We start from the raw sequence: 14,773 nt of genomic DNA, 5'->3' as shown, positions 1-14,773 counted from the left end.
TTTATTAAAACTTTTATTATATTTTGAAAATTTTTTTTTTTTTTAAAGTCTCATATTTACTTGTAACCGAATCCGTTCCTTCACGCTCAACTCTGTAATTTTTTTTTTTTTTTTATATTTTTATTAGTATATTTCTTTATTTTTATACTTATATCGCACCATTTTTAAACGCCACTGTAGCATGCAACTACACTAAAATCTATTCTCATGCAAACTCTAATCTCGCACTTACACCAAATATGTGTAGATAAGAAAATAAATCACTGAAGAGCCACACAAATTTATATTTTCCACATTTATGGTTTTTCAATATGAAAAAATCAACAATTAAATTGAGATTTGCAAACAACAAGCACAACATAAGTAATATAAAGTTAAACAAACACAGGCGTACATATTTAAAACTGACAATTAATATAAATATAATCATTAATGTCATATAAACACATTAAAAAAATTTAAAAAAAGATTAGCACAGAGAAAACAAAAAATTCAATTGTGGCCCAGAGGTGTTGCGTGCGCATGTGTTGAAGTGCTTGTGTGCTGATAGTATGCGCTTGCAAAAAAACAAAAAATAAATTTAAAAAAAATTAAAAATAAACACACACATAAGAAGACCGATTGGCGCCCGTTGCCAATAGCTATAACCGCATCGATACGGTAACGCTGGCATGGAAGGCCCGCAAGCGCGAGCGGTACAACTAAAAAGGGTGAAAAAGTGGCGCCAAGCATTTTATTGCCCGTCACTATGTGCTGTGTCAACACTGGCGCATTTGTGGTCTCCCCACTTTGGCGCTAACAACCAGCGTAATGACAATAATAAAACGATACAGTTATTGGCAAACATGTTTATCAGCAAAAAAAAGAACAGAAAATCAAATCGAACAACAACAATAGTAAATAACCATTGAAACATATGCGCTTAACAACTCCTACTCCTCTGCTTTGCTTTTTCACTACTTCACAAACAAACATAATTATACAAACCTATTTTCGTATTGACAAAAAAAACAACAACTACAACAAAAGCAACAAATGCTGTCTTTTTTTTACTTACCACATAAATATAATCGAATAAGTTTATGGCTGTTGGTGCATGCTTGTTGCTGATATGTATTTTTCTTAGCATCCTTGGCGCGTCTGAAACGAAAAAAACACAATAATTTTAAAATAAAATATGTAAAAATAGCTAGCGACAAAATAAATCGAAACAGCAGTCGGAAATTCGCAACAATTTGAACAGTTAAAAAATATTTCTGCAACATGTTGCAAAGAGTTACATATTCAATTCGGCAAAATTTTATGAATTGGCAAAATCTAGCGAAATTAACAGCGAAAATTTTTAATTATTGGCGAAACAATTTGGCAAACATACTACAATGATTTGGCGTTCCTTACTGGCAATAAAATTCAAAAATTTTTAAATTTATATTAATTTCTTTTATTTTAAATGAAATATTATTGAGCTTTGCTTGATTGAAACAAACAAGAAGAAAAAATTAAATTAAATAAATAAATAAAAGAAATATAATAATAAAATATAATAAAAAAAAGTATATTAAAAAATCAAAAAATACATAAATTATTTGAAATAAAAAAATATTAATAATCAAAAGAAAATAATTCAAAAGTTATAACATAAAAAAATAAAAAAGTATATATAATATTTATCATATTTATCTAGAAAATTTTTAACTAAAATAAAAAAATTAAAAAATTAGCGACGAGTTCACCTCTTTTGAATAAATCAAAAATATCAAAATTAGGTTTTTAACAATTCATAATTAGTTTGAAAAAATTTAATACAAAAAAAACAATTATAAAAATATTATTTATATAAAAATTATTAAAAAATTAAATATTAAAAAACAAATGAATAAAATTTAAAAAAGTATATAGGAGCTTAACTTCAAAACCTAAAGAAGTTCAGCAAATTTATTTTAAAAAATATTGAAACACAAGCCGAAAAATTGAAAAACTTCGCCCCTTGCCTTCCGTACTTCAAACCAATATCCACTCCGCTCAACCAAAATCATTTATAAAAAAAAATAATTTTTTCGAAATTTTTTTCATTATTTTTCTCAACGAAATTGTTTTTTAAAATAAGCCCCGTTATTCCAATAATTAATGTACATATTTCAATCAACCAAAGCCAATGTATTTCAAATATAATATTTTATATCCGAACATCATAAGATACCATAAACAATTGTCGTTATGCTTTAACCACTACATTAACCATTTGTGTAAAGAATTTAAAATTTGTTGTTCACAACAACATTTTTGTGTGCTGTGTCTGTTTGCTCTGTGCTCCACAGGAGCAGCCGTTCCAGTCAGCCAACCAATGAACAACGCAGACGCCGACGTTGACGCTGACGCTGATGCCGACGTCGACGATGTCGCGGCCAGTGGCAACAACAGCATAGCAAACGACGACGACGACGAGAAGTCGTCTGCAACGAAACTTGCCGAATTGCCAAAAATACCAAAAATTGAAATAGTCGATGATGACGATGATGCAGAAGCGCTTGGAGTTGACATGCCAGCGCAGGTCGACAATGAGTTGCTTGAGCGCGATAACCTAAAAACGGCATACGACAATGTAACTGCCGAAGCGCATGAAAGCGTGCAACTGCCCACAATCGACGTGGACGCTTTGGAGACTGCAGGCAGCAATGATGTCAGCGCTGCCGTGCAGAAATCTGAGTTGCAAGCACTGCAACAACATGTTGCCGACTCCACTGCAGCTGCTGCCGCCGCCGCTGCTGCGGCTGTCGCTTGTTTCGACGATAATGTTGATGCTTTCGGCACATTGCTCGGCGAAGAGCTGGTGAGCTCTTATTGGCGCGGCTTCAAAATGCCCACGTCTACGCCTAACAGTAGCACCGGCAGCAGCAACAGCGGCGTTGCCGTTGCCAATAAAATGCCAAACGCTAATAACATGTTTGCCAATCAGTTGTCGCATCGTTTGCCGCCGCCGTTGCCACCACATCAGCACCACCTTGCCATGCACCATCACCAGCACGCAACACTTATGCCACATCACATGCAACAGCACCACCTACACCAACAGCAGCAGCAACAGCAACAACAGCAGCAGCAACAAAATGCCGCCGCTACGCAACAGCATGGACCTTCGTCTACCGCGCTGCTCAGCCAATTAGTTAATTCCACATTCTCATCAACACCACCCACTTCTTGTTCTTCTTCTTCCTCTTCTCTACGTACAGATAGCCTGCTACCACCACATCATCTACATCATGGCCACCATGCGCAGCAGGGCGACACGCGCGGCGCGTCAGTACCGCCGCCGCCACCCATACCGACACATCATCACCTGCATCAGCCACACCTCAGCGCTGAGGCGCATCACAAGTCCGGCATGGAAGCACTACACAGCGGTAACAATAGCAATCACGAGTTATCAGCCAATACAAGCGCGTCACACGCGCAGGATGCGCGCGATGAACAACACGCCGCGCTTAATGGCAGCGGTAAGTCGTTATTGGAGGACAACAACAATACACTGTGCGTCACACCCAATGCGAATGCGTCTAGCGCCGCAGCCATGGCGGCCGCCGCAATGGCCGCTCAACAACATCCACACCTGCCGCCCGGTTACTTGCATGCGTTACCATTCCAGTTTCAGGATCGCGGTCATTTCCGCTTCGCCGACGACTTACAGTTGCCGCCGGGCGCTTCGATGGCTGGCCGCCTCGGTGAATCGCTTATACCCAAAAGCGATCCAATGGAGGCTAAGTTACAGGAAATGCTACGCTACAATATGGATAAGTATGCCAATCAGCCGCTGGACACATTGCATATCTCGCGACGCATACGCGAGCTGTTGTCAGTGCACAATATCGGACAGCGGCTGTTCGCCAAGTACATACTTGGCCTGTCGCAGGGCACCGTATCGGAGTTGTTGTCCAAGCCGAAGCCGTGGGATAAGCTGACCGAGAAGGGACGTGACAGCTATCGCAAAATGCACGCCTGGGGATGTGATGATAACGCTGTGATGCTTCTCAAATCGCTCATACCGAAAAAAGGTGAGTTCATTAGAAATATTTTTAAAATTTTAAATAATACTTTTGGCATAAAGTTTTATAAGCGCAACAGCGCGATGACAGGTACTAAGCATAGGGCTGTCGCACATGTAAGCGCATATTCGGTAGGGTTGGTAGGTGTCTTGGCTAGTGTTTGTGTAGTTGCTGATGGCAGCTGTCAACCGCACGCAGGTATTTTCATGTCACGCGTGTGAAAACAATTTTTTGACTGTCCGACTACTGATAAGCGGAGGACTAATTTTTTGCGGAAAAGCAGACATGACATTTTAATATGCGAAATAAATGTATTCTAAATATTTAAAAAATATTGGGTAAAATTTCAATATCTCAAATTTTTTGTAATTATAATGAATTTTTTTTATTTAAATAAAAATAGTAGCATTGATAATTGTTTTGTTTAAATTAAAATTTTATAATTAAAGAAGATAAAATTTAATAAGTTTCTAAGCGCTCTAAAAAATCTAAAAAAAAAAGTATTGAAAAAAATTTTTTTTTTTTTTTTTAATTAAAAATAATTCTAAAATATACTGCACTTCACACTGCACACTCTCCGCATACAATTTTCCAACCGAAAATTCCTCACTATCGGCGTCCTTGTCAGCGCAGTAATCCAATCAAATCGCCACAAAAATGACATAGCGAATTAATGAATATTTCTCAACCTAAACCTTATTTATTATATACCCTAAATTCGACTTAATTAATTTAGCTGCAAATGCAATCAAACGGAAAATCAAAAAAATAAACGCAAGCACACACAGTGAAGGCCAACAACATGCAAATGTCAGGCATCATTAAAGCAGACAAGCTTATATACACATATGTACATACATATGTGCATACATATATACATATATAAAAAGACACATGTATCTGCGTGCCTCAAACGAATCAAACATGAAATTAGTAATGCTTAATAAAATCAAAATTGAGAATTGTAGCAACAAATAAAAAAAAAGAATTGTCAAATGCGAATTTTGCTAAATAAATATTGTGCAATAAATTTTATTTAATACACCGAAACATTTCACAGCTTTAGCAGCTAGCTGGCCAGCTAGCTAATAAAACTCACAAGCATTGTGCCGCCTTCAATACGGTATTTTTGTGACCGTTGCGCCGCATTGAGCGCTATTCGAAAATATTTCGACATAAATAATTACACAAAAATTTATGTAGAATTTCAAATGGATTTTCTAATGAGCCAGGCGATAGAAAAATGAAATTAACAACAAAAAGTAGAAAAATACACACATTATCGCCTGGGAACCACCTCCAAATGCCGAGCGCAAACGAAAAATACCAACAACGTCACCCAGTGACATAAATATTTGCAAAGTAATAATAACGGCTTTATGTATTATTTTTTAATTTTAATTTTTTTTTTTAATTTACAAAGTTTTTCAATAATTAAATTTTTTTTTGTTATATTATATAAATTGTTGAAATTTTTTAATTATTTAATTTTTTTGAATTTTTAATTTTTTGGTGTAATTTTATTTGTAATATTTTTAATACAAAAAAGTTTATTACTTTTTAAAAAAATTTAAACAACTAAAAAGCAAATTAAAAAAAATTGTATGAAAATTTTTTCATAGCTTTATTAAAATATTCATTAAAGTTTTAGTTTTAAAGAAAAAATTATTAAATTACTTTCATTTTTTTTTTGCCAATTTTCACACTATTCTTACACACATCAACACATTTGTTGTTAAAGTCTTTGCGTTTGTTGTTGTTATACATTTAGTTAGCTAATTTTCGCCCAGTGTCATGCACCAAAAAAACACACACCCTGCAAGCAGTGTCGTACTACGCGATTCTTTTACACTACCGTTATGTTATTTGTTTATTTGCTTTCGCACACACTTGTTTTGCACATTGCACCGATTGGCTACGCTTTGGCCAAATGCCAGTTTGCCAACATAAAATTGTGCAAATTTTTATTATCTTTGATTTTTTATTGCATACATACAAACAGACCATTGTACATACAGAAAATGTATGGCAAGCAAATAATTTTTTTTTTATCGAACAGCCGGCCTTTTAACAAGATACAAGCCCTTCAGCTAATTTAATTAAAGTAATTGTTGTTATTTATGGACAATATTATTATTTTTCATATTCAGGTTTTTATCAAAATATTTTATAGTATTTTTAAAAACGATTTCAAGAAAAACAAACACTTTAAGATGCTGTAAAACTTTTTCCAAATTTGTAATATTTAATGTTTCTTTAAAAAAAATTTTCAATAAAAATTGCATTTTATCTTAAAACTTTTCTTAAAGCAAAATCTCATTTTATTTTACGTACCTCAATAATTTCATTTTCGCATAAAAATAATTTTAAAATCAAAACATTTACAAAATTATTAATTTTAGAATTTTTTTTAATTACATAAAAAAATTTATATATTTTTCATATTCAGGTTTTTATCAAAATATTTTATAATATTTTTAAAAACGATTTTAAGAAAAACAAACACTTTAAGATGCTGTAAAACTTTTTCCAAATTTGTAATATTTAATGTTTCTTTAAAAAAATTTTCAAGTAAAAATTGCATTTTATATTAATTTAAAAGGTTTATAAAAAAACCTTCTTAATTTCTTAAAACTTTTCTTAAAGCAAAATCTTATTTTATTTTACGTACCTCAATAATTTCATTTTCTCATAAAAAGAATTTTAAAATCAAAACATTTACAAAATTATTAATTTTAGAATTTTTTTTAATTACATAAAAAAATTTATATATTTTTCATATTCAGGTTTTTATCAAAATATTTTATAATATTTTTAAAAACGATTTTAAGAAAAACAAACACTTTAAGATGCGGTAAAACTTTTTCCAAATTTGTAATATTTAATTTTTCTTTAAAAAAATGTTCAAGTAAAAATTGCATTTTATAATAATTAAAAAGGTTTATAAAAAAAACCTTCTTAATTTCTTAAAACTTTTCTTAAAGCAAAATCTTATTTTATTTTACGTACCTCAATAATTTCATTTTCGCATAAAAAGAATTTTAAAATCAAACATTTAATTTTATATTGGTTTAAATTTAGTTTTATTAAAAATCATGCATGCTTTGTTTTACGAAAGATCGATTTTTTTTTTTTTTTTTAAATATATTATAAATTTTTTTTTGGTTTTTGGAATTTTAATAATTTTTTGGTTTACTTTTTTTCATTAATATACATTTACAAAAAATAAGAAAAGTAAAACAAACCTGCACATTAAAAATGTAATTTTTTTCTTTTTTAAAAATGTAGCTTAATACTAATTGCAACGATTTGTTTTCATAAAAATAACTCCGATTAAAAAAAATTTTTTTTAACATATTATATATATAAATAATATTTTGGTTTATAAATTATTTTTTATTCAAATACTTTTCAATATTACCTTGCATTTTATGTGTAAAGGCTCTAAGTATCCCCAGATATACTTATATTATATAAATATGTACATAGGTGTCTTATACATATATACATACATACATATCTATATTTATCTGCATTACTCTCGCTTTGATATTTAGACCCTTACTGTCACTGGCTGCAGCAGCAAATTAAATTAATTACCAACACTTAACACCTTGTCGCTGATCTTTTGTGTCAAAGCGTGCATACCTAGATAGGCATATATATATTTACACATGTACATGTATGTGCATTCATATAGCGGTTCCAAGGCGATAAATATAGTGGAGGCAATGTGCTGTTAGTAGACACTTGTATGTATACATATTTTTACATAAAGCAATTTTAACGCCAAAGGCATATACCATAAACTTTCATATGGACATGTATGCAAGTGTGTGTGTGTGTGTGTACATCAATATCTTTTATTTTTCACACGCTGACCCCAATAATTGGCGTTGAGCCAACGTTGACACGCTTGTAGCGACGCAGATGTGTGCAAATATGTCTACAGATAAGCATAGCAATACCGTTACGTGGCGTTAAAAAGATTGAAACAAATAGGCTGTATTGAAGTAGTAAGCAAATAGTAAATTTTATTTCAGATTTTTTTTTTTCATATGCTGCAGATTTGCCGAAATGTTAAGCTTAAATTGAGTAATTTTTTATATAAAAAATTTAGTTAACAGTTATAGTATATACATATATCTAATACGCACCTACAGCATACAGCGCCTAAAAGTTTGCTTCCCTTTCCATTTTTAGTTAAAAAAAGGCACTAATAAATAAAAACCAAACCAAAATTTATCATTTCAAGTAATTTCCTTAGGGCTTCACCACACGAGCACATACACACAGACAAGCACACACATATACATGCACCCGTCTGTCATTGCACTAACTTCACATTCCAAACGGAAATGTGCAATTTTTCAACCAACAATAAACCTCCAATCACCCTGAACAACCTTTTATAGCTACGATTGCAACAACTTGACAAGCTCTTTCGTTTGTCGTCGTCAATTGTTGCGAATATTTATTGTTATGCACGCCGAAGTGGCATGTGCTGTACGCATTTATAGGAAAATAATTTAAATTTGTTAATAGTTTGACAGTTGACAGTGGATTTATGGCTACCTAGCAGTGCTGGTACGCAATGAGCGTGTATTTGGTGTATAAATGAGCAGGAAGGGGGGCAAGGGAGTACAGTAGACAGATGGAGAGAGAGAGAGAGAGAGAGAAAGAGAGAGAGTGACTTATGTGATATTAAAAGCCAAATAGAGGCGGCTTGTTGTTTTTCAAATAAAAATTATTAAAAAACTAAATATTTTAAAAATTAGAAATTACTTTTTAAAGAAGGATACCAAGGACTTTCAAGGAAATAATAAAAAAAAATTAATCATTAAGTTTCAATTATTTTTTTGTCATATAGTTTTGCTTTTATAATAATGAAAATAAAAACAATATATTTTGAACAGGAAAAATAAAACACATTTAAAAGGAAAAAAATTGTGTATGAAACTTAATTTTATGAATTTCTTTTATTTTATTTTTGTTATTTTGTATTTATTTGTTTCCTATGAGCTTTTTATCATAATTTTTTTTATATATTTTTAAACTGCATTTTTATATGCTTTTCATTTTGCTTTATTTTTTTAATATGTAAAATGTTCAACTTAATTTTTTTTTTAAATTATTCTTTTATTACATTATATATTTTTAAATGATTTTTTTTACTTTTCAATATTTTATTTTTACTATAATTTTTTGCTACAATATATATTTTTTAATTTTTTCGTATTTTTTATTGTTTATATATAATATATTTTTTTACTTCTAGACTATTTAATAATAATTTATTAATTTCTAACAAAAGAAATATTTGAACATTTTTCAAAATAATTATCTATGATTATTACATTAGAATATCAATAAGCTCAATACCAATATACAATTTCTTTGTTATATACACACCTAAAATTTTTCTGAGAATTTTAATTTTTTCTCGCAAATTTTTAGGCACATAAGCAGATATAGCATTATTAAAGAAAGTAAAATTAATATTCTTGCAAATTTAGACTCAACATTCATAGATCGACATTTTTAAAAAATGTAAAATTAATATTTTTGCAAAATTCGACTTAGCATTCACCTGACAGCCTTCAATTAGTTAAATTTTCGCACCTTAAAATTATGCGCTGCAGCTGCTTTGAACTCGGCTACTTTGATGTTAATTGTAAATTCGATAAGTCATTGTGTATGCACACTTAAGCTAACAAACTGCAATCGAAATTGAAATAAAATTGAAAAAAAAACAGCAACAAACATCGCTGTTAAACCTTTAAGTATACTTTAAATAAAGGCAATGCGTCTAACCTAAGACCAAGTGGTATGAAATGCAAACTCTCCAATGTTTAATAGCGGCGATTGAAAGCAGGCAAAGTGGTAGGCGAAATTGATGAAACAAGTGGCAAGTCAAACGAAAAAAAAAATTTGTTAAGTAAAATTATTTCAGGCATTGCAGCTGACGCCAATTATGCATACATCAGCGCATACGTCAACGTAACGCACACTTTACCGTTTTTTTGTGTTTTTTGTTTCCATCTCGTTCTCAACTAAGCACGAAATTGCGCTTATAATATACCTTTCTAAAACTGTAGCGTCCAAACTCCAACATTTCATCCCTTTACTGTTATAATTTCTAACAATTACAATTAAAAAATCATTGACGCTTAAAACATTTGGCGCTGAGATGTTGGCGTTTCTCTCCACCCGTTGCAATAACAACTATAGCAAATAAGAAAAAAATCACGCGCTCCTAACAATAACAACAATAACTTCAAAGGCAGCAATTGTTGTAAGAGCAAAGGGTACAAATTTTTTAACAAAATATAAGTATGTATGTGTATAATATTTACATATATACTATGTATGTGTATAATGGCAAAAGAGTTGAACAATTTAAAGTGGTGTTATGCAGTCAGACGGAAAGTTGCAACAGTGATGAGGAAAATAGTGAGGGAGTTGTTGGAAGTTAAAATGGTGTGCAAATGACGGCACAATTCGAAACGATTGATTAAAGCAAATACAGTTGTGAGCATTCGTAAATTTGTCCTTAATGAGCAAAGGTAAGGGAATTACTAAAACGTAAAATGCATATGTACATATTATATGCGGCAGATAAAAAAATTATTAAAACTAAACGAATAAACAAAAAAAAATAGACCAAAGTATAGTATAAATATGAATTCGCTTCAGACCTTTTTCAAATACAAGAAACAATTTTTCAAGTCAGTTTACTTGCCTATTTAAATTTAAAAAAAATTCCCAGCTAATATAAATTCGCCGTGCAAAAATATACCGCAAAACAACGCGAAATTGCTCCAAGCATTATCTGTATCAAAGCACTACTGTTAAATATGTTTCACAAATAAAAGTGTGCGTTTGCCGCAAATAATTGTTCAACAAAATTGCAACATACATTACTGGTGTTTTCTGAGCGCAATTGTCAAAAATAAAAATATGAACTCGCCGAAAGTTTTGTTGCAACAATTTTTTAAATTTTATTTTTTCAAAAATATTTAAGAATAAAACAATAAAGAGCTTTTAAAAACTAGTTAACAAATACGCCGCACAGTATTTTTGGGAGCAATTCCTTTTTTGTGCCATTTTTCTTGATTAAGAAACACGCTTTTTAATTTTTATTTTTACACACACAGTTGCAGCGTAGACTTATGACTGCATGTGTTAACTTAATTAACAGATTTGCCTGAAAGTCCCTTACATGTATAAATAAATACTTGCTGCCATTGCCATACCTTATATATAAACACATACATATGTACATATGAGCTTGTCAGGCTTTTAAGTAATTAAACCCTTTTTGTGTCGCAAATCATTTTTCACATTTTTCTTCCTTAAAACCCAAAATGCCTAAACATACTTAATGCGCACATGTGCTTTTTAATGCCTCTATCGGCTAGAAAAACGTAATTTTTAAAGTCCCACACACTACTAGCCGGTGACAACACATTAACAAATTATTAGAGTTTTCGCTTTCATCTTTTGCAGGACCAAATAAGTGCCAGCTAGCTCTGCACAGCTGCTGGGTGCTGTTAATCTACATCAAATTATAAGCTGCAACTCGACCGACCGGGGCAAAAGTCTCGATAGTTGGTCAGACCAAATACTCATGCTGTTATTATATGGGCGCTTTACCCATACTACTTACATTTTTGTAAAAGTTCAAGTCCAAACACAACTCTACGAAATGAGGGTTGCTCTGTTGCACTCACAATAAAAAAGGTCACACAAATTGTTAGCGACGACTAACTCAGGCTCTCAAGTGGCTGCGCCACGCAATGTTACGTCCTTTGTCTGCTCCGCGCCTGCATGTATGCAATAAATGCTACTGTCCTGTATGTAGCATAAATACAGGCTAGCGTGGGATACGCACTGAAAAATGCCGTGGGATGTAAAAGTTATGCGCCATCACACTCACATCACAGCCGTACTGACCACTGTCGGTCAACCGAGCTATTTTCGTTGTCCTTTCGTTTGCTTAGCAGAATGTCTGATATTTACTTTTTTTCTTTTTTGTGCAAGCGCTTACTTTTACTTTCCTCGTTGCAAACGCACGTAATGAACCCTTTTTTTCAGACTCTCTTCACGCTTCTTCTGCCACTTGTCGCATGCCACATGCCGTGCCCCCAGCATAGTCACCGCCTACATAATTGCGTAAGTGTTGCACGGCATTGTTTGCCCGGCTTTAGCTGCTACCCAGAATGTCATATTTGAGGGTTTTTGCCCGTTCGCTGCACACTTTTCTACACCAAAGACATTTCTACACTTCATTGCATTTTTTTATATTTTTTATATAAAAGAGATCTTGTTTCTATTATTTTGTAAGGAGAAGCTGTTTGTGCTCCCATACAATTCGCTCCCTCTTCATATAACTGTTGCTTGCTACATTTTTATTACCCTATATCCTTGCTTTTCTATTGTATTAACACCAACATTTGTTAATAATATTGACATTTGCCTTAAGTTATATGTAAAAGTATACTTTACGGCGTTCAAAGTGAAAAGGTTAGCCAATCATCTTCGGCACATACATACGTACAGACATTCTGTCTATTCTCTGTACGAATATAAGAGAATCAATCCCTTTGTCTTGTTGACCGTCTGTGTCTATAAAGGATAATTGCAACATATGTTTACTTTTGTACATTCGCTTCACTCAACTTATTTGGCAATTAAATGCAAGTGTTTGCTCGCAATTAGTGAGAAGCAGTGTTAGAAACAAGTTTTTTTAATAATATTTTGTACTGCTTCAGACATAAAAATATATAAGTATTGTATGTTTTTAACTTAATTGGTTTTAAAAGCAACTTACACATACATATGACGCTTGTGCTTAATTCGCCGCATTTAAAATAAAAAGAAATACATGTTTAAACTTGACTATTAAGCTGCTGTTGCTTCAATAAAACTGTTTTAAAAAATATGCTGAAATTTAAATAAAAGACGAAATTATTTTAACAATTTTAAACCAACTTAAGCAGGTAAAATAAATTCGCCGCACAATAAAATTTATTAAATGACACCATAACGACAAATGTACACTTTTTATAGCTACAATCAAAGTTTTTACTAATTTTTGCCACCAACTTGAATTCGCCGCATGCTAAATATTGCAAGTAATTAAAAATGTTGCCTAAATTTAAAACTTTATAGCTAGCAAGCAAAGTTGTGGCTAATTTTTGCCACCAACTTGAATTCGCCGCATTCTAAATATTGCAAGTAATCAAAAATTTTGTCTTCATTTAAAACTTTATAGCTAGCAAGTAAAGTTGTGGCTAATTTTTTACAGTAACTTGAATTCGCCGTATGATAAAAATTTATAAATGTAAAAATGTTGCATTAATTTCAAATTTTAGACGCATCTAAGCATTTCAATTGTATTTTTATATATATGCGAATTCGCTGTGTTTTAGCGAAATTCATACATCAAAATTAAATTTATTAACAATCTACTAGTTTATTTCTGTTTTTGAAAACAAAAAAACAACACTGCTCGCGCTAAGAAAATCATATAATCCAAACCAATTGCAAACAACAACACTAATAAATAAACACAAATCCACCTATTAACAGCAGACGCATATAAAAAAGACTAAATAGAAACAACAAAGGAGACCCAAAGACGACAAATAAATTAGCAAACGCATTAGTGGTCTGCAAGTGTATTGACCCCCTACAGCATACCCAATGCAAAGAAGAAATATGACTATCAAAGTGAGATACCTATACGCGCGTGCATATAGCACCTACACAAATTAGAAAGAACTTCAGACGAGTCGGTCGGTGATGAAGGGCTATGCATAGCTGCTAGGCACACGGCTTTTTAAACAGTTTTTTTTTTTAATTTCTTAATACGCTACTTTAGCTGCCTTTCATCTATAACAAGTCGGATGACTAACACAAAGAAATAAGTACTTAAAACAACAGTTAATAGAGAAATTAGCAGTTTTGCATGCGTGTCAGTTGATGTGTGTCTGCAAGACATTGCCACTTAAAGCAACAAAAGTGCACACGCAACAAAGACGCATACATGTCTACACACCTATGTAATATGTGTCGACTTAGTACATAGATAAATTTTGTTGGCCTGATTCTTGCTTAGCAGTGTATAAAAATGAAAAATCGAATATTGTTGGCGGCAGTCACTGTAAGTATGACACATACGCAGTAGCTACAACAAAAAAAAAACTAAGTAAAAATAGCGCGTACAAGAATGCGTATTACAATAACAGCAACAATTTGTATATATGCTGCCGGCAACAATAGAATGAATGTGCTTTAAACTAGCACAAGCGTGGAAGTTCGTACAAAATCTAATAATAAATGATTTTTATTAAAAACAAAATGCAATAAAAATGTTAAAAAAAACGCGAATTTCGCAAATATTAGTTGCACAGTGTGACAGAAAATAGTTTTTGGTAGCTTATATTAGAAAAATTTTGAATTCGCCACAATATTATATTGCTGTAAATTAACAGAAATATGCATGAGTTTGCAAGATTGTTACTAACGTATGCATATATGTTTTAGAAACCGACAAAATGAATTCGCCGCAAAACGAAATTTCAGAAAATTGTAGAGAGAATTTTAGTGTGTATGAGAAAAAATACCTTATTGACAACACGGCATGAAATACTGAAAGTTTAGCTCTCATAGTTTTATCAGTAACAGTTCCTTTTTATGTACTATGTAATCCACTTATTCATTTCTTA

At 32.0% G+C, this 14,773-nt stretch overlaps 1 protein-coding gene across 4 annotated transcripts in view; it reads left to right on the top strand.

Annotated features, from left to right (window-relative positions):
- ct (homeobox protein, cut) overlaps positions 1-14,773 on the top strand; it is a 207,895-nt gene that overhangs the window by 177,608 nt on the left and 15,514 nt on the right. For 3 of the 4 annotated variants that reach the window (XM_036371098.2, XM_036371097.2, XM_070109374.1), the window contains exon 6: positions 2,319-4,049. In XM_036371098.2, coding sequence (XP_036226991.2) covers positions 2,319-4,049 — 1,731 coding nt within the window. The remainder of the gene's footprint in view (positions 1-2,318; positions 4,050-14,773) is intronic. The other variant, XM_036371099.2, reaches the window with a different exon arrangement.

This window comes from Bactrocera oleae, chromosome 5, assembly GCF_042242935.1.
Source record: "Bactrocera oleae isolate idBacOlea1 chromosome 5, idBacOlea1, whole genome shotgun sequence".
In the NCBI taxonomy this organism is placed as follows: Eukaryota; Metazoa; Arthropoda; class Insecta; order Diptera; family Tephritidae; genus Bactrocera; species Bactrocera oleae.
Note: the sequence above shows the minus strand (reverse complement) of the source record. Positions and strands in the feature narration are given on the sequence as shown.